The sequence below is a fragment of the Eptesicus fuscus genome, chromosome 2 (assembly GCF_027574615.1).
Source record: "Eptesicus fuscus isolate TK198812 chromosome 2, DD_ASM_mEF_20220401, whole genome shotgun sequence".
Lineage (NCBI taxonomy): Eukaryota > Metazoa > Chordata > Mammalia > Chiroptera > Vespertilionidae > Eptesicus > Eptesicus fuscus.
Genome location: NC_072474.1, coordinates 108,858,900 through 108,879,227, shown reverse-complemented (window position 1 = coordinate 108,879,227; position 20,328 = coordinate 108,858,900). Strand labels below are relative to the sequence as shown.

At 50.9% G+C, this 20,328-nt stretch overlaps 1 protein-coding gene across 2 annotated transcripts; it reads right to left on the bottom strand.

The window, feature by feature from the left end:
- Positions 1–1,737: 1,737 nt before the first annotated feature.
- On the bottom strand, positions 1,738–18,433 carry QDPR (quinoid dihydropteridine reductase). 2 transcript variants are annotated; one of them, XM_054729961.1, is made up of 7 exons: positions 18,280–18,432; positions 15,214–15,306; positions 11,529–11,625; positions 8,883–9,023; positions 4,699–4,807; positions 3,594–3,677; positions 1,738–2,299 (listed from the first exon to the last, which is right to left on the bottom strand). In XM_054729961.1, exons 1-7 carry the CDS (start codon positions 18,376–18,378, stop codon positions 2,194–2,196), a joined length of 729 nt encoding a protein of 242 aa, XP_054585936.1. In that variant the 5' UTR covers positions 18,379–18,432; the 3' UTR covers positions 1,738–2,193. The 2 variants fall into 2 exon arrangements, with proteins under 2 accessions (XP_054585936.1, XP_054563969.1); XM_054707994.1 differs by lacking the exon at positions 8,883–9,023 and having other exon boundaries at positions 18,280–18,433.
- Positions 18,434–20,328: the final 1,895 nt, after the last annotated feature.

Sequence of the window (20,328 nt, the reverse complement as noted above, 5' to 3'; positions counted from 1 at the left end):
TAACCTCTCTCAGCTTGTACCTCATTTGCAAAGTGAGGATAACAGCCCCTCTCCTGGAGTTGTAGAGGTGATTGAGATAAAACATGAGAAACATCTTACAAATGCAACACCCTTCACCTGCTACTTGTGAGCTCATCGTGTTCTTTCCATTTAACGAGCATTTATTATGAACTATGTGGATGACAAGGCACGGCTTTTAAAGACCTTATAGTCAGCTGGAAGAGAAATAACTATAGATGCATAATTATTCTTTATTTTTTTTTATTTTGGTAAAGGCAGTAGTAAAGTTAAAGATAGTTGGAGATTCCCCCCAAAAGCAAATCTAAGAGAAGGGATCATAGGCTTTATTTTGGGAAGTAGTCCTTGAATGCCACCTCCAGCCTGTGACAGAGAGACAAGATCCGGGAGAGAGTACGGGAGAGCTGGACTCTTCCCCTCTCCCTTCCCTCTCAGAGAAGGGGCGGGAGGGGAGGCAGAGGCGTGTGCTTTCCTACAGGGCAGATGGGGCCCGGGTGGGAAGGAGCCAACCTCTAGCGGGACACTGGCCAGCAGAGTGACCTAGGACCAGTGACCCCGCACAGGTTTACAGCTGCCGGAGGAGAAAACTGATGTTCAGGGTTGTGGGCAGACCCCAGGTGATGAATTCTTTGGAACTAGACAGGGCTGGTGGTGACGGATCACAAACATACCAAATGCCACTGACTTTTTCACTTTAAAATGATTAATTTTATGTGATGTGATTTCATCTCAATAATTTTTTTTTATTTTTTTTTTTAAGAATCAAAAAAGAGCCTGGCCAGAGTGACTCAGTGGTTGAGTGTCGACCTATGAACCAGGTCATGGTTCACATCCCGGTCAGGGCACATGTCCAGGTTGCGGGCTCAATCCCCAGTGTGGGCGTGGAGGAGACAGCCAACCAGTGATTCTCTCTCATCATGGATGTTTCTCCCTCTCCCCCTCCCTTTCTGAAATCAGTAAAAACGTATTTTAAAAAAAGAAAATCCGTGGTACAGGTCTTTATGGACAGCAGTCTGGTGCCCAGGGTTCTGGGCTCAGTTCTGCCACCTACTGGCAATGAAGATGCTACGTCAACTCGGTTTCCTCCTGTGTAAAATGAAGGGTAGGGCCCATCACTGGTTCTCAGTGAGGAACAGCCTGTATCGTCACGTGGAGTGCCGCTTCCAAAGGTAAGGGCCACCCGGCCGGCCACCCTCAGATTCTGACGCGCCCAAGGGAGGATCACGCCTGTCGGTGTTGAAAAACGTACTTCAGGCCGTGCCCGGGCAGCTCAGTTGGTTACAGCAGTGGTCACCAACTGGTGGTCCGTAAGGTCTGTAAGGTTGGCGACCACTTGGGTAGAGCACTATCCCGATATTCCAATGTTGTGGGTTCGATCCTCAGTCAGGGCACATATAAGAAGCAACCAATGAATGCATAAGTGGAACAACCGATCGATGTTTCTCTCTCTCTCCCCCCACCTGTCTTTCTCTCTAATATAAAAAAACAAAACAAAATGCATTTCAGGGTTTGAGTCTACCCCCTTGCGAATACAGCAGACTAAAGCCGCTAGCAGCCCATGAATCTAGTACATAACTGTGTATAAGACGTGCTTTGATTAGAGAAGATAACACAATCAACGAAGTGCATTTATTAAGAAGATAACTCCAAGTAATCACGAGTGGTTCTCTCCCCACACTTGGCGACCGCACAGGGAAAAGATGCCGGACAGAGTCCGTGGATTTTGCTTACACCACAAAAGGAGTTTTAAGGCAGTTTAATTCAACGCTGCAAAAACTACATCTGTGACAGAAACGTAACACTCAAAAATAACTCGGGGCCCCAAATGTCCCCAATGCCAACAAATCTCTGAACCAGTCAAGCCGACGGCCACTGGTAGGGGCAGATAAACAGTTCCAAAAGCAACTTCAACATGACGCCAACTCAGAGGGGCCGTGCAGAGACCCCCAAAACCTAGGTGGTTAACACAGATGGCCCACACACAGTTTTATTTCACATGAACATTTTACATTTACATTTTTGTCTTAGGAAAGCAAATGCACATTAAGGTGAGAGAAAGACAGGTGTCGCTATCTCGAACCACAAACAGGATTACAGAAAACACGGGGCCAGACGCGGCTACACTGAGACACGCTGACTTTTCTGGCAGGCCCCTCGCAGGCACTGAGACGAAGCTTAAAAATACGCAGGGGTAAGTTCCGTCTTTCCCTCCGTCGTCACCACCTGGATTAGGCTCCCTGAGCTTGGCCGGTTTTTCTCTGTGATCCAGTCATGGAAGGTTCTAGAACAAACAAGAAAAGTGTTACATTTTAAAAGCAAAAATCTGACACGTGCTTATATTCCCATCGATGGCTCGGGAGCCGCCGTGAAAAGCCACTAAGGCATCACGGACACATAACCAGGTCCCCATGATTTCAGCACTTCACTCCTTCCACTTTCCGGGTGGCAGGAGCTGGTGAGATGTGAACGTTCATTTTGTATTTTCCTACATTGTTGGGATATGTTATAACACAGTGGTATGATTTCACATAATTTAAAAAAAGCAGTTTAGTTCATTCTAAAAGATAGGCACGTGTGTAACAATACTTCATACGCTGCTATATTACCTTCCCAGAAATCTGAAATAGAGAAAGAAGAAACTCATTCTTTTTTTTTTTTTTTATAGCCAACATGTATGGAACACCTACAGCTGTATCAGGCAATGGAAAAAAAAGTACAAAAAATAGACTTTTACAATAAAATACATTAAATGCTAGAACAGGGGCATTTACTAACTCTGTGTGGGGAGGGGCAACCAACCCTCCTTGAGGGCGGCAGGGAGAAAAGGCATAAGAAACCCAGGAGGGCCCTAACCGGTTTGGCTCAGTGGCTAGAGCGTCGGCCTGCAGACTCAAGGGTCCCAGGTTTGATTCCAGTCAAGGGCATGTACCTTGGTTGCAGGCACATCCCCAGTAGGGAGGTGTGCAGGAGGCAGCTGATCAATGATTCTCTCTCATCATTGATGTTTCTAACTCTCTATCCCTCCCCCTTCCTCTCTGTAAAAAATCAATAAAATATATTTTTAAAAAAAGAAACCCAGGAGGTTGAACACATAGCTGATGCTTTTTGAAACCTCTCCTTTGGCTGTTGAGTACACCACCCCTCTAACCATCCCCCAGCCGGGACTCTGCACCCCCTTTAACCGGACGGCACTCAGAGTTCCGGGGACATTCCTGAGTGCCAGGCTGTGCCTTCGGGACCAGAACTGAAGTTCAAATGCCACATCTCCGGAGTCCGCCCGAGTGTCCAACGAGCCCGGGGGGGACAGGCTCCAAAAGCCCAGCGCCGCTGAAACTCCCTAACGTGCTGCCATAGGTCATGACCCCGTCTCCAGGGGCAGGGCTGGGGACACTCTCCCGGCCCATGCCCGCCCCCCCCCCCCCCACACCATATGAGATTCACACTGACGTACCACGTACACTCAGAGGCCAGTGAGCTCCCAGGCCCCCTGTGTGGCTGTGTGCGCGTCCTCCAGCCCGGGGCACCGCGAGGGGCTGGAGCCGCCGGGCTCTGGCATTGGTATCTGTGATACTCACTGCACGAGGAACTCCAAGGGCGTCCAGGAGCTGAAGTCGGCCTCGGGCATGGACTTCCTGTTCATCGGGGTGTCGAGGGTAATCCTGCGGTGCAGAGGTAAGCCTGTCATGTGCGTCTCCCCTCGGCAGCCCGGCCTCCTCGGCCAGGAAAACACACCGAGGGCCTCCGGCACCACGGGTGGCAGCATCGCACGTGGAGAGATCACGTGGACAATCGGAACAAGGCCGGGAAGCCGCTGCACACACAGAGGTCAAGTCCGAGTGTAATTCAGGGAGGCGCTTTGTGATCCCCCCGTTACGCAGACAGGAACCAAATGAAAGAGCCACATTTTGCTTCTTTTTTTTTTTTTTAAATACAGTCTTGCCCGACTGGCATGGCTCAGTGGTTGAGCACTGAGTATTGACCTATGAACCAGGAGGTCACAGTTAGGTCAATTCCTGGTCAGGGCACGTGCCCAGGTTGCAGCTCAATCCCCCGTGGGGGGTGTGCAGGAGGCAGCCAATCAATGATTCTCTTTCTTTCTTTTTTTAAATACATTTTTATTTATTTCAGAGAGGAAGGGAGAGGGAGAGAGAAACATCAATGATGAGTAAGAATCATTGATCTGCTGCCTCCTGCACACCCCCTACTGGGGATGGAACCCACAACCTGGGCATGTGCCCTTGACTGGAATCGAACCTGGGACCTTTCAGTCCGCAGACCAACACTCTATCCACTGAGCCAAACCAGCTAGGGCCGATGATTCTCTTTCATCACTGATGTTTCTCTCTCTCCCTCTTCCTTCCTCTCTGAAATCAATAAAAATGTTTTGTTTTTTTAAAAAAAGACAAAACTACAAGTATTCAAATGAAATGTGTGGACTAAGCTTAATCGGGTCGAAGGGGGAAACAAATGGGAGGAAGGGAAAAAAAAACAAGGAAGAGACAAGACAGACAGACCCGCCCATCAGCCAGTCCACCACTCTGGCCGCCAGGCTCACCCAGCACCGGAAGAAGGCTCTTCAGGGCTGGGGTGAATTGTGGAGCCACGGTGGCGGCACACACGCGTCCCGGGGAAACAGCTCTAGGCCACGGGGACTCGAGGCAGAGGGGGCAGAGCACTTACGGCAGCACCGCGATGGCCGCAGCCCCGGGCGGCATGCCGCTGTTCTTCCCCGCGAGGCTCTGGCAGAGCTGATGGACGGCGCCCTTGGCCATGCCGTAGCCGATCATCCCTGGGAAATGGAGAGGAAACAGTTCAGTGAGCACTGGCCACTGCTGGCGTGTCCGAAGACCACCACCCGGGGTCCAGAGGAGGCCGGGAAGAAGGGCAGGATGGGCATCTATGAGAGAGCGTGGAAGGCATATAACATTGCAAGCGCACCTACTGTCACCTGACAGTTAACGTTTATCACAAAAGCTGTAAGTTGAGCCTATTTTTATTTTTATCATTGAGAACATCAACAGGCTCAGACAGGGTAAGTGCCACGCCCAAGCTCACACACACACACAAACACACACACACACACACATTGCACTGAGGCCCCCCCCCCCCCCCCAGAGGTGAAGGGCCAGGCAAGAGCTGGGTTCTGAACCCCCGGATTATTAATTGCTTGTGAGCAAAATGGAGCTGTCATTTGGAGTCAGGCTGCACAGGTTCAAATCCGAGCTCTTCCACTTACCACTAAAGAAATCCTGAGCTAGTTCTCACTGCCCTGCTAACCTGTTACCCCATCGGTAAAATGGGAATGAAGTACTTACTTCTGGGCTCAGCACTCAGTAGGTGCTCAATAAATGTTTCCCATCAAATTCAAAGAAGTAACACGCCCAGGAGTCCAACTCCCTGGGTAAAGTGTGAGCAATGCTGACATATGTACACAACGCTGCCCACTAGTCTTCCTTTGCCCCCACTGATCAGTGAATGCTTGCTGACTGAGCAAGGCGTGCCTTTTCTCAGGACAGGTGTCTGCCTGCTCTGCAGACAGGTGGCAGGATCAGGGTCTCTCCCCTCCAGTCCCCCACACACCTAGCTGTGGATGCTCACTAAGTGCTGTAAACACCTCTCCTCCTCCACACAACTTCTTCAGGAGTCAGCAGCCTCTTTAAAAGCTCCCGGCAAGCATGTTTTTTAAAGCAAAACAGCTGAGGAGGCAGCAAAGGTCCAGAGGGAGGTGGGGATCACAGCCCAGCCGAGGGACCAATCACTGAACCGCTTCCACAGCAACCTCGGATTGCAAAAGCAGGTCAAGGTCTCAAATGGTCATTTAGAAGCATAAGCAGAGTATTTCACCATCCCCGGCGTCTCTGTTTAATCAGGGGCCGGGGGCCACCAGAGGCAGAAAGATCAGACAAACTCTGCAGGGGTTCAAAGAAACCAGCTTATGAATCTCATCCATCCAGCCCCGACCCCAGCACACTCCAGGGCTCACTCTTCATTCCAATCAAACAACATGAGACAGGATCTGATGAAGAAAGAAACACGCACCCAGCTGGTGTGGCTCAGTGGTTGAGTGTCGACCTATGAACCAGGAGGTCATGGTTCGATTCCCAGTCAAGGGCACATGCCCGGGTTGTGGGCTCGATCCCCAGTAGTGGGCATGCAGAAGGCAGCCTATCGATGATTCTCTCTCATCACTGTTTTTCTCTCCCTCTCCCTTCCTCTCTGAAATCAATAAAAATATTATTTTTTGAAACAAGCAACCCACAACCCTAATGGTTTAATTCTTTTTTTTTTAATATATTTTATTGATTTTTTTACAGAGAGGAAGGGAGAGGGATCGAGAGTTAGAAACATCAATGAGAGAGAAACATCGATCCGCTGCCTCCTGCACACCCGCCACTGGGGATGTGCCTGCAACCAATTACATCCCCTTGACCGGAATTGAACCTGGGACCCTTCAGTCCGCAGGCCGATGCTCTATCCACTGAGCCAAACCGGTTTCGGCCCTAATGGTTTAATTCTATAAAATTCTACACAATGCAAGTAAGGAGATCATTTGCAAGAAACATGGGGGGGGGGAGGGGAGTGTTTTATAAGAAGCTAAGTACTTTCTTCCCAATTATAAAATGATCAAGGTAGTCCCTCAAGACTGCTTTCCAAACACAGCAAACCAAAGTGATCACCAGCATTTAATACAGTTTATCCTCCAGAAGGTCAGTGACCTACAAATACAACCTTGGAAATAAGAGGGTGGGGTTTTCTCGGTATGTTCTCCTTTTTGAACAACTTTTCTCGGGTTTGAAGGACTACTAAGCCTCCTCGTCGTTTACTTTCAAATTATACATAGAATCCCCCAGGTTTTTCCAGGGTCTGAACCAAAGCTGAAAGATTTCATGACTCAAACAAATTTAACAACACCTAACTAAGACCTTAAAGATGAGCTCAGCTATGAGCATCTGCAGCAAAAGTAGCTGAGCAAGAGTAAGTCTGAAATAATCACGCCAGCTCACATTTACTACTGACGCTGTCATTCCTTTCTAAGCCACTTGCATCCATTGAGATGTTTGCAAGTCCTAACTGCCATACGGAATATTTTATTATTTATCCCATTTTACAGATGACACTACTGAGCCTTGGAGAGGTTAAGTAACTTGCTAAATATCACACTCTAGGTGGCAAAACCACCACAGACACCCAACCGGTGTAGTCCCAGAGCCTGCGCTCTTAACCAGTATCCAAAACTATGAACAAAGAGATAGTTACAAACCAAAGGAAAGTAGGAGAGCGTTTTGTCCTTCAGAAAAATTACTCTTTCAGGTCCTGGGGTTTTCTTTTTTAAATGCCAAGCTGTTACTCATTTCTCTACTTACTTCTGCTCTCCGTCACCTTTAATAAAAATCAGAACTCAACCAAGCTAGCATCTGACATTTACACAGCTTTAATGATTGCAATAGACACGGACGGGTAAGATCATAGGCTCTGAGGTGCGTAGTAAAAAAATAAGAGGCAAGAAACTGTTGATTCGCAAGAGCCTCGCAGTTCAGCGAGTTGCATTCAAAAGGAAAAAGGTGCGCAAGCTCTCCAGCTCAACCAAGAGGCCGAAAAGCAGCCCCCCTTTTATTCAAGAGTTCCACTTAGGTAATAGAGGTGGACACTTCCTGCCTCTGTGCTGTACCCCCCAAACCGCCACTTACATTCCTTTAACCCTACCTGAAAGGGAGTATTATGGGTTGAATTGTGCACCCAAATTCATATGTTAACGTCCTAAACTCCCGTACCTCAGAATGTGACTGTACTTGGAGATGGGGTCTTTAAAGGGGCGATCACGTTAAAATGAGGTCATTACGGTGGGTGCTACCATAATGTAACTGGTGTCCTTATAAGAAGAGGAGACTGGGACCCAGACCGGCACAGAGGGCCGACCGTGCGCGGACACAGGAGAAGACAGCCATTGACAAGCCAAGGAAAGAGGCACCAGGAAGAAATCAAGACACCGACCCTGCTGACGCCCGGATCTTGAACTTCCGGCCTCTAGAATCATGAGACGAATGTCTGTTGTCTAAGCCGCAGGGGTACTTGGGTACGGCAGCCCTAGCACACTAACACCAGGAGCAAAAAACGCCAAGGGAACTCGGATCCGCCCGAGATCCTGGGAAAAGCGCACAGTTTAGAAGTGATGGGGGCTCTGGTTCAAAGTAAGGCTACAACTTACTTGCTGCAGAAACCCGGGCAAGCGAGGTAACCGCGCTACGTCCTAGCTCCCTGACCTATAGACTGAGAAAGATCACGAATGCCCTCGGCCCCAGGTGCCCTGAGAACACACAGAGGTGCAGTGGCCCATGAGGAACTGGCCCTGAGCTGGGCGCCTCGCACGTGGTAAGGCCTCCAGCGCTTACAGCTGCTCCTCAAGGCAGACGCTCCTGTCACTAGTTACGGTGACTCCGGCAGAAGTGTGGTCGGGTACGTGATCTGTTCAAGGCCACCCGTCTAGGACGAAGAATGCACCCCAGCCTCTCTCAGTCTATCACCCACACTATTCTCGGCGGCCGAGCTGCTTCCCCAGGACACATGAGCACAACGGGATGGTGACCATACACGTTTATTATCTAATTTGTACCTATTCCAGCACCCTTCATGCCCGGAGTGGATCGTGGGTAAATAAACCAGATTGGAGGGGGGTCAAGGGGCAGATGGCAGCATTCCTTAGCCACCAGGAAGATGAGGAATTCAGGCCTAAAGGAAGCAAAACCCACCCACACAAAGCACCCCAGAAGGGAAAAGGCTTCAACATTCCCCGTCTCATCGAAGTGCCCCGCAGCCCCAGCAAGCAGGCATTAGCCCATTTCACAGACGGGGAAGTGGAGGCTTACCAGGAGTCCCGTCCAGGGCGGCCTTGGCCCCCGCCAAGGTCAGGAGGCCTCCTTCCTTGAGGTGCTTGGTGGCCAGGTGGCTGGAGATGGTGGACGTCCACATGCTCTGCTTCCACATGAGGTCGCAGTTTTTGAAGAGAGCTGCGGGCGGAACACAGGTGGGCTCAGCCTCCGCGGGAGGAGCCCACAGCTGGGTCCCTCGGGGTGCGGACACCGGGGAGGCACCAGCCTCTCTGTCATTCCTTTCTAAGCCACTTGCATCCATTAAGGTGTTTGCAAGTCCTAACTGCCATATAGAATTTTGTATTATTTATCCCCATTTTACAGATGACACTATTGAGCCTTAGAGAGGTTAAATAACTTGCCAAATATCACACACTAGGTGACAGGGTCTGGTACGAGCAGCGAGGGCTCTGAGGTCAGAGACGCGGGTTCGAATCCAGGCCACCAGTCCCAGCCTGCTCACCTGCAAACCGGCCACAGTTCAGCCAGGACGTGCGGACTGTGACCAGTCCGCGGGCCGGGCCGTCAGAGAGGGGCCTGCTTTGTGAGGGCGTTAGATTTGTAAGGGAACCTGCCTGTCTAAGTCAGGTTTGACTGATGATAACAAGCCGAGGGACCGTTACCACAAGGACACAGAGGGCTTTTACAAAGCTGCATTTTCAAGGCCAAAAGTTTAATGCTGGCTTTACAGACCCTTTAAAAGAAAGCTGAGCCCTGGCTGGTGTGGGGCCATAGTTAGAGCATCGGCCCACACACCGAAGGGTTGTGGGTTCGATTCCGGTCAAGGGTACGTACTTGGGTTGCAGGTGCGCTCCCCCCCCCTTTCCCGCCCCGTGTCCCTTCCCCCCACCCCCCCCCCCACCCCCGCGTTGGGAGGCAACCAGTCGATGTGTCTCTCACATAGATGTTTCTTTCTCTCTCTCCATCCCTCCCTCCATTCCACGCTCTCTGAAAAGCAATAGAAAAAATATCCTCGGGTGAGGATTCACAAAAACAAAAAAAGCTGAAATGACAACATTTCACACTTATTTTAACTCTCTGGCCTCGCTAAAAACGCAAGAAGACACGAGTGGTGACTTTGCGGCTGGGCAGCCGTCCCCTCCCCCCTCACAAGGCACCAAGACCCCAGTGAGGCTGCGCCCATGACCAGGAAGAAAGCCCCCATCCAGCAGGGGGTCACCCCCCAGGGACAACCAGGGATCGCGTTTCCCTGCAGGAAAGGACTGGAAAAACACTGACGGACCCACGCTGACCACTCCTTATTCCCAAAATACACAAAAGGCCATCAGGGTGTTCTGCCAAAACCCCACAAAGTATCAGTTTCACATTCGAGTGTGGTTCACAGAAAATCGATTCCTTTTTACAAGGCTTTGGCTAATCCGTGTGGAAGGAACGACAGAATTAGGAAACTCCATTCTCCAGCCCCCACGGCGATCACGGACTCAGGCAGGGATAATCCATGGATGCTTGACACCCTTAGGTTACAGAAACCTGGGGTTCTCAAGGTGTTTGGGAAGAGGATATGCACGCACAATGCAAAGCACCTTCCCAACGGGTCGCTTACTAATTGCAAACAGAAAACAGACCTTTACAATGGAAGCCTATCGGCTACCCCCTTAACCCATCGGCAAACGGGGCATTACGGGAGAGGGGGGGGGGGGGGGGGCATCTGACCCGGCGACAGTCCCACTGGGATTAGTAAGAAGTACACACGACTCAGGAAGAATTCTCGCCTCCAAGATACTTAACCTGATCCTAAGCAAGTCCCAGACCTAAATTCCAGTGCACCGGAAACACTCGGGCTAGATGAACCCGGTGAAGACAGAACAGTGAAATACATTCATATGAAAACTGCCCGGCCTCACCAAGTCTATCACGGGGGGGCGGGGGGGCACGGATTCTGCATTAAGAGACTAAAAACAATAAAATGAGGCATAAACTCTGATGCTTAGGGGGAAAAAAACTCTAAAAGCTCTGGAATAAATTAGGGAATTTGAACGTGGGTTGGATCTTATTCATCTTACAGAATGACTATTACTTTCCTTAGCTATGGTAACAGTATGATGATGATGTAGGGAAATGAGCGTATTCTTTGGGGATGCATGCTGAAATCAGCAAAGGGTTAAGTGGTTAACGGAAAAATGCCCACACAGAGCACCCCCGCAGAGAGCAAGGACAGCAAAGTCAGCAGTTGCCGAATCCAGAAGGAGGGGGCGGGTGCTCCCTGAACTCTCCTTCCAGCTTTTCCATGTGTTTGCAAATGTTCCTAATAAAAAGTTGGAAAATGTAGTCGGCATTGCTAAAAGCTCAATGTTGAGTCCTTTTGACCCGCGGAACGACCTCTCCATGTCATACACATCCCCCGATCCCCAGGAACGAGCCCTGTGAGATTAGGGCGGGAGCAATGCTGATTCCATCCTGCCTTGACACCTCAAGCTCAACATCCCCTCCTCTAACCCCGTGGATGGGAAGCTGTTTCCTCAGCTGTGAAATGGGGTGGCCGTCCCCACCTCACAGAGCTCCTGTACAGAGTCTGGGACACACGCAGGAAAACATCTGGCCTGGCACACAGAACCGGCCCGGCCCCTGCCCCCCGGGCAAAGAGCAGAGCGGGGTGAATGATCAACTCAGAAAAGGACTCACACTTGGACTTGGCATTGCCCCCGGCCCAGCCTCCAGCCACACAAAGGATAGCGTCCACCTTCTCTTCACCCAGGAGCTTCCCGACCTCAGCCGTCACCTGAACCGAAAAGGACGAAAAGAGGCATAAATCGTCGGGGAAACCTAAACAGGCCGACGCCTTCAGACACTTCAGTTTAGTTTTCACGTTCCTGGAAGACGGGTAACAGCTCCTGGCAAGGAACACTCTGACAACTAAATGTAGGACGAACCTACGATGACCATTTGGGTTAGTAATGCCCACCTACATTCCAATGTGATTTTTTTTTTAAATATATTTTATTGATGTTTTTACAGAGAGGAAGAGAGAGGGATAGAGAGTTAGAAACATCGATCAGCTGTCTCTTGCACACCCCCTACTGGGGATGTGCCCGCAACCAAGGTACATGCCCTTGACCGGAATCGAACCTGGGACCCTTGAGTCCGCAGGCCGACGCTCTATCCACTGAGCCAAACCGGTTTTGGCTCAATGTGATTTTTATAAAGTAATCTAGAATCTTCTTTTTAATTTTTATTTTTATTGATTTCAGAAAGGAAGGGAGAGGGAGAGAGAGAGATAGAAACATCAATGATGAGAGAGAATCATTGATCAGCTGCCTCCTGCACGCCCCCTACTGGTGATCGAGCCGAAACCCCAGCATGTGCCCTGACCAGGAATCAAACCGTGACCTCCTGGTTCATTGGTCAATGCTCAACCACTGAGCCACACCGGCTGGGCCCTCCCTTCATTCTTCAGCCACGTCCTGTTGCCAAGAGCCCAGAGCCCAGCTGCCGGAAGTTGGATCACCTGCCCTGACATCTGTTCTACTTTTTAGGAAAGCAGGGAGCCCACAGCAACAATGAAACTGTTTGACTTTTTTTTTTTTTTTAGCTCTACGCATTTTTTAATTCCTCCCCCTTAAATGTTGCTTTCTGCCCAATAGTTTTCTATAAATGTCATGCCTTCCTGGCTGGCTTCTGCATCTCTTCACTGTCACTAGTGAACTGCCGCCCAGGGGGCCCATTTCATATGTATTAGGGTTGAATTTCCTCTTCTAGAGCTTCACAAACAAAAACTGGATGTTGTGCTATTGTCCAGAAAATTCCTAATTGGGTGTGGGGGGCGGAGGGGGAGGGAGGAGAAGTTAAAGAGATTAAAAGTTCTGTATAGTCAAGTCTCAGATACAAGCAACTTCACATTCAAAAAGCACATAGACATCAGCACCGGCAACCAACAAGAGCACTCGGCCCGCGGCTCTCAGAGCCCGGGGCTCCCCTGCACGTAATTCCAGCTTCGGTTACTTTATTCGCACGGAGCTGCTTTGCTGCAAGGCAGCTTAGCATGCAGTAAGGAGAGCAGGCATCCAACCCCCACCGCCCAGTTCAAACCCTGGCTGTGCCACCTCCCACCTGTTTGATCTTGAGCAAATACCAGGGCCTCTCTGTGCCTCAGACTCCCCATTTCTAAAAGGAAGATAAATTAGAAACTTTGTTCTGGGGTGTTACAGACATTCAGCAAATTAATGTGAATAAAGCACTTAGAATGATGCCTGATACATAACAATGCCGTGTCCGCTAAAGCCAATAATGCAGGAAACTTCGGGACCATATCATGACAAGGTAAGAACAGAGGCCTTGGCCGGTGTGGCTCAGTCGGCTGAGTGTTGTCCCAGGCACCGAACGGTCACTGGTTAAATTCCCAGTCAGGGCACATACCCAGGTTGTGTGTTCAATCCCTGCATACAGGAGGCAGCCCATCAATGCTCCTCTCTCACATCAATGTTTCTCCTTCCCCCTCCTCTCTGTCCAAATTCAATCAAATCAAATAAAGACGTATTTAAAAAAGAGAAAAGTAAGAGCAACAAAAATCTACCTTCTGGAATAAGGCAGCTGGCTTTTTATATTCTAGCCTATGTCAAACTGATGCTTTAGAAATGAGCAGGACAGTATGCTCATAGGTGTTTTTTGTTTTTTTTAAATTTATACATGTGCATGTCTGGAGGAATGGACTGAAAGGAAATCTCACAACATATTAACTGCATAATGGGACTGGACACCATTGCCCCCTTCTTTTTATTTTACTCTATTTCCTACATCATACATGCATCACTTATAACAGTGGTCGGCAAACTCATTAGTCAACAGAGCCAAATATCAACAGTACGATGGAAATTTCTTTTGAGAGCCACATTTTTTAAACTTAAACTATATAGGTAGGTACACTGTTATTAACTTAATTAGGGTACTCCTAAGCTGGCCTTTGCTAAAAACTCAAGGGACCAAAGAGCCGCCTGTGGCTCACGAGCCGCAGTTTGCCGACCACTGACTTATAACATTTTTAAATGTGGTATGAAAAATCGCTAAGGACCACAAAACCTTGGGCCCCCAACCGTGTTCAGATGACCAGGGAGAGGGCAACTAAACAAAAAAACGGGGCCTGCACTTATTCAAGTTGTTCATGAGGCGTTAGCAAGTCTCTTTTTTTTTTTTTAATATATTTTATTGATTTTTTACAGAGAGGAAGAGAGAGGGATAGAGAGTTAGAAACATCGATGAGAGAGAAACATCCATCAGCTGCCTCTTGCACACTCCCTACTGGGGATGTGCCTGCAACCAAGGTACATGCCCTTGACCGGAATCGAACCTGGGACCCTTGAGTCCGAAGGCCGACGCTCTATCCACTGAGCCAAACCGGTTTCGGCAAGTGTCTTGTTAGGCGATTCATGCCCCCCCCCCCCCCCAAACAGCTTCTTAGTGTCTGAAACTCAGTCCCCTGGCTGTAAATGGGGCTGCCATGCAGGGTGCCTGTGTAAACACAGCCCCTCACACAAAGAAGGAGGTCACTTCCTGGGGGATGTGGGCTGGAGCGCTGGCGCCAGGACCCCAGGAAGCACGTCGCTCAGGCAGCCTGTGGGAGCCACTTAGGAGCATCTCAGCTACTGACACCTACACACCCACCGAGCTGTTAAGAGAGCTTCCTGCTGGGGAGGGACACTGTCTTGGGGTCACAGGGGAGATTGCACCACTGACTGAAATATTTACAGAGTTTTTGTTTGATTTCTTGTATTACAATAAGGACGTCATTTTATAATTCAAAATAACCTGTTTCACTGGTATTCCTGCTTTGAGCTAGGGATCGCCACTCGTTTAGAAGGCACCCTAAATAAATATTCAGGGATGGGGACAACGACGATCGCCACTTGTTAATGGTAAAAGTAAAAAACTGCAAAAAAGTTAAATGTACACGTGGAAACTAAGAAAACTGTGGCCAATCCACAGTATTAAAAATTACATGTTGACACAGAGGGTTTTTATTTTTAAGAGACTTGAAGAAGTACTGAAATCAAACAAAATTTTATTTAAAATTTTTAAAAGCTGATCATAAAATATAAAACACAGGATTATTTCAACCTGTAACGCTAATAGTATCCACAGGAAAGACAAGAAAATCGGCCAAAATGTGAATGCTCAGCTAGCTAGAACAGATTATGGGTGATATATCTTCATTATATTTTTTTCCACTTTTCCCAAATTTCCCTCAATGGGCACACATGGCTTTCCTAATTAGAGAAATAATACTCGAAAAGGGGAAGAACACATGGCCAGTGGAGACCTCTCCCTAGGGCTCTCCCCCACAGGCTTGGGGGTGGGGGGCCTTTTCTGGAATTACCTGGTCAGCCTGCTCGGTAAACGAGTCTGTCATTCTAACGACGACACTCGCGCTGGCCTCTTCATTCTCCACCACGTCGATGCTGGCCACCCACTGGAGTGAAGAAGGAAACAGCTTTGGTCAAGAGACAATAGTTGTGATTCCCTTAAAGATCTATGCCCAGAAATGGGGGCGGGTGAGGGGCGGGGGGGGGGAGGGGCACGCAGGTGACAGGCTCGGAGGAAAACCCACTAGAGAAAGGATCTAGCTACTGACCTTTCGCACATACAGGGACATTTGACCTGAGCCAGTCTACCCCAGCCCAGCCCAGCCCAGCCCATTCCACCTCCAAACTCATCTTCCTCTTCTTCCACTCTCACCTCTGAAAGCCAAACCCTGAACTTCCAGAGGACCCCTGCCCCAACCAGGGTCCACAAACTTTTTTTGCAAAGGGCCAGAGAGGAAATATTTCAGGCTGCGCTGGCCCTATGGTCTCCATTGCAACTGCTCAACTCCGCTGTTATAACGGGAGAACAGCCACAGGCCACAGGCGAACGCATGAGCGTGCCTGTATTCCAATAAAACTTCAAGTGCCAAAGGATGAATTTCATACGATTTTCACACGTCACGTGATATTCCTCTCTTCACCTCTTTTCAACCATTTAACAATGTGAAACCAGTCGTAGCTCTTGGGCTGTGCAAAAACAGACGGCAGGCTGGATTAGGCCCGTGCAGGGCGAGGGTGTTGGACCCCTGCCCCCAGCACAGAGGGTTTGAATCCTGCCTCTGCCATGCAGTGGCTTTCTCGAGCTCATGCTCTGCAGAGGGTCCTCGCCTGCCCAGTGGGGTTAGCAATAAACACGGTTGGCGTGAGAATTAAATGAAACAGAGGAGACCCTAACCGGTTTGGCTCAGTGGATAGAACGTCGGCCTGCGGAATGAAAGGTCCCAGGTTCGATTCCAGTCAAGGGCATGTACCTTGGTTGTGGGCACATCCCCAGTAGGAGGTGTGCAGGAGGCAGCTGATCGATGTTTCTAGCTCTCTATTCCTCTCCCTTCCTCTCTAAAATCAATAAAAAATATTTTTTAAAAAAAGAAAGAAAGAAAGAAAGAGAGGAGGCTGCAGCTGCCAGCCCAGGTGACATATGGATCTTACTCGGAAAGGGCCAGGGCCCTGAGCTCTGAAGGCCCAGAGATAAAGATCTCTGCCAAGCTCTGAAGAACACAGCCTCCATTCAGGGACGCTCCCTACTTCTGTCACCAGCCATGGAAGAGACTGAGACAAAGAAAAGGTTCCATCCCAGAGCTCCCAGGAATGAAGGGGGTGGGGACAGTCAAAGGTAAAGCAAATGCCCCCATCAGGGGGAAGTCCCCTCCCAACCCCCAGGGGAAACCACAGTCCTCGCATCTGTAACATGTGGACACCAACAGGACTCTGTAGTAAAACGATCCCGCAGAGTAAAAGAAACGAAGAGTACGTAAGAGATCTGGTATGTAGGAACACGGTGCCTGGCCCGGCTGGAATCCTTAAACTTGACAATGGTCACCACCTCCCGTCGATGCAGACTTCCTAGCTTCCAGAGCAGGTGTGCGGCAGGGAGGGGTGGCGTGTTTAGAATTCCTTAGAAGCATACTGCTATGCCAGAGTCTGAGCCAGAAGAAAACCCTGGGACCCTCTCTCTCTCTGGGCCCAGGGCACCCTCACGCAGCAGCTGCTGCTGCTGTGCTAACCGATCCCTCAGGAAAACTCCCCAGAGCTCCAGCGTGGACTTTGAGCAAGTGACAGCTGCAGCAGGAAGACACAGGGCAGAGTCTCCTCCGGGAACGCACTGATCCCCGCTGGGAGGCTGGGGTCAGGGTTCCTGGCCTGCGCCCAGCTCAGTTCAGTTCCTACATGGCCACCTTCAGGAGTGACCCTGATTATGCAAAGTAGCTGAAATCGTCTTCTAATCAAAGAAGCCTCCAGTATTACACTGGAGTATCAGGTCCAATGGAGGCTAAAGGGACAGGAGTCTAGATCCGTATCTCAATAACAGGGGAGAGAGAAACTGCTCTACCCTTCTAGATTCTTCCAGCTGGCCTGATAATGACATCAACATGAGAGATTAACAAGGGAAAACAACTAAATTGAATTGCATAGGTACATGTGGGAGCCCCACACAGATAAGGTCAGAGACAGAACGTTAAAATGAAGCATAAGTTACATTCTGAGCTAAGGATGAGGTAAGGCACCTTGGGGCCTCAAAGGGGAGAAAGGTCATTCAAAGGACATAAAGAAAGCAGATGTTCAGTAATTAGTTTGCACTGCCCTACAGATAGGTCCTAAAAATATTTTTCTGGTGGTGACTCTTATTGCGGGCAAAACCCCTAATGTAAAATTTTTAAGAGAGAGGTAAAAGTGTCTCTTGAACCCACAGGGTCTCTAGCCTTTGGTTCAACATAATTCACGTGCCAAAGTGACATATCTTGGGGAAGCCTCTTGCGAACCCCTTCCATATACAAAATAAACATATCAATAATAGCTAACATTGAGACATCTTTTACCTGGAGTCAGGTCATTTACACGCGAGGACACCAATGACCTCATTTCATCCTCACAACTCCCCTCAGGGGCAGAGACTAGCGTTATCCCCATTTTACAGACGTGGAAACGGGTTCGTGGAAGTGAAGCAATCAGTTCACGGTGGCAGGACTAGTAACCAGAGTCAGGCGGTGTATTTCCCAATCCTTCCTCCTCCTCTCTCCCTGGCCCCTCACCTGCGCTCCTCTTCCTCCTGCTCGGCTATTCTCCCCTGAGTCATGCCGGGCTTCCCGGCCCGGCGGCGGCGGAGACCCAGGGGCAGCCGCCCCCTCCCGCTTTAAGCAATGGCCGGGGTGGGCGCGCACGCGGAGGCAGGTGCAGACATGCAGACTTGCGTGTGCACTTTCAAGCACCCGTGTGTGGGGTGCACATGGATCCCCAGCTTCCTCCAGACCGGCCTCCCAGGATGCACCGGAAGGCCCCCTGCACCCCCATCACCATCGCCCCCGCCCTCCACCCAGGCCGCCCCTCCAGGCACAGCCCCGGCGCCCCGCCCGCGCACTCACCCAGTCGCGGGCCCGGAACGCCTGCACGCAGCGGGAGCCCAGCGCGCCCCGGCCGCCGTACACCAGCACCCGGCGCGCCTCGCCCGCCGCCGCCGCCATCCTGCGCCTCCCGCTGGTCCCGCTGCTCCGATCGCCCAGCCCGCACGCTGCGCCCCCGCGCGCCCCGCCCCGGCCCGGCCGGCCGGCCAACCAGCCGAGAGGAACCGCGCCCGCGCGCCCCGCCCCTGCCCGGCCGGCCAACCAGCCGAGAGGAACCGCCCCCGCGCGCCCCGCCCCGGCCCGGCCGGCCAACCAGCCGAGAGGAATTGCCCCCGCGCGCCCCGCCCCGGCCCGGCCGGCCAACCAGCCGAGAGGAACCGCCCCCGCGCGCCCCGCCCCGGCCCGGCCGGCCAACCAGCCGAGAGGAATTGCCCCAGCGCGCCCCGCCCCTGCCCGGCCGGCCAACCAGCTGAGAGGAACCGCGCCCGCGCGCCCCGCCCCTGCCCGACCGGCCAACCAGCCGAGAGGAACCGCGCCCGCGCGCCCCGCCCCTGCCCGGCCAGCCAACCAGCCGAAAGGAACCGCCGTGCGCCCCGCCCCGACCCGGCCCGGCCGGCCAACCAGCCGAGAGGAGTCGCGCGCGGCCGCGCCCCGCAATGCGCCCGCTGCTGCCGCCTAGCGCGCGGCCCGGCTCGGGGAGGAAGGAGACCCAGAGGGGCGGGCACGCTCGGCCGCGCCCCCAACCTGGCGGGCCCGCCCCGGGACGGGTGCGTCCGCTGAGCCCTGCAGCCTGCCCCTAGGTACGGGGTTCGGGCGTATAGGGCGCGGGGCTAAGGCAGGAGCGGTGGAGAAGAGCAGGAGTGCGGGAGTGGGGATGGCCCGGCCATCATCTCAGCATCAGAGAATGGGAGTCTTTTGGCGAGAAAAGACAAACCACGAGTGAGAACATATGTAATACTTTCATCAGTAAAGAAAGAAGAAGAAAAAAAGTACAAATTGACAGTTACAAAACAGTCATGAGGATGTAAATAAAGTACATCATAAGAAATATAGTCAATGATATTGTAACAGCTATGTTGTACACCTGAAACCAATAGAATATTGTATGTCAACTGTAATTAAAATTTTAAAAATTGAATTAAAAACTCAAAAAAAAAAAAGACAAACCACTAGTAATATAATTTTTCTCTAAATAGGAGTGAAGGCTACTGCCTGGCCACCCTGTTGAATAGCCTCAATCTCCTCGCCAGTGAAAGGGGAATACTAAGCTGCCTATGGTTTCGGAAAGGGTTTTTAAAGCTAATTCTAGAGCTGTGTGGCTCTAAATAGTAGTAGGAGTTCAATAAATGCCCATTGAGCATTATTAATATTGACATTTTTGCCACCACTTATGTTACAGTTCATTGGGCCTCTTAGAGATTGTGAATTCCAGGCTTCTTGCATTTTGGGAGTCGGGGGGGATATTTTAATACCATTTGAGGGGGCATATTTAAGCATTGACATTTACCAAACCAATGATACAAAAATTGTAGCATACTGTAGTTTAAGTGTTTGTATCTCCCAAATTAATGCTTTTAATAAAAATAAATACTGCTTGCTTAAAAATATGAGTACATAACAGGCCTCTGGTCTGGTAGGAACACAAGTTCAATGGTGTCAAGTCCTATAATACTGTCCTTGGACCTCTGTGACCGTGTGTAAGCCCCCACCAAACGGTACCACCTGCCTCACCAATAGAGCCTGGCACTTTCTCTCTTGCAAATAGTTCACTCTGCGCATGGCCTGTGCCCCTCATACAGACCCAGGGGCAGCCGCCCCCTCCCGCTTTCAGCAATGGCCGGGGTGGGCGCGCACGCGGAGGCAGGTGCAGACATGCAGACTTGCGTGTGCACTTTCAAGCACCCATGTGTGGGGTGCACATGGATCCCCAGCTTCCTCCAGACCGGCCTCCCAGGATGCACCGGAAGGCCCCCTGCACCCCCATCACCATCGCCCCCGCCCTCCGCCCCTCCAGGCACAGCCCCGGCGCCCCGCCCGCGCACTCACCCAGTCGCGGGCCCGGAACGCCTG

What these genes read in the sequence shown, in the direction of transcription:
- QDPR (XM_054729961.1), bottom strand. Translation starts at nt 18,378, where the DNA reads ATGGCGGCGGCGGCGGGCGAGGCGCGCCGGGTGCTGGTGTACGGCGGC. An exon ending in TTACCGAGCAGGCTGACCAG is followed by an intron (nt 11,626 to 15,213) that starts GTAATTCCAGAA and finishes TTTTCGGTTCAG; the next exon opens with GTGACGGCTGAGGTCGGGAA. An exon ending in GCGGCCATCGCGGTGCTGCC is followed by an intron (nt 3,678 to 4,698) that starts GTAAGTGCTCTG and finishes TCTGCACCGCAG; the next exon opens with GATTACCCTCGACACCCCGA.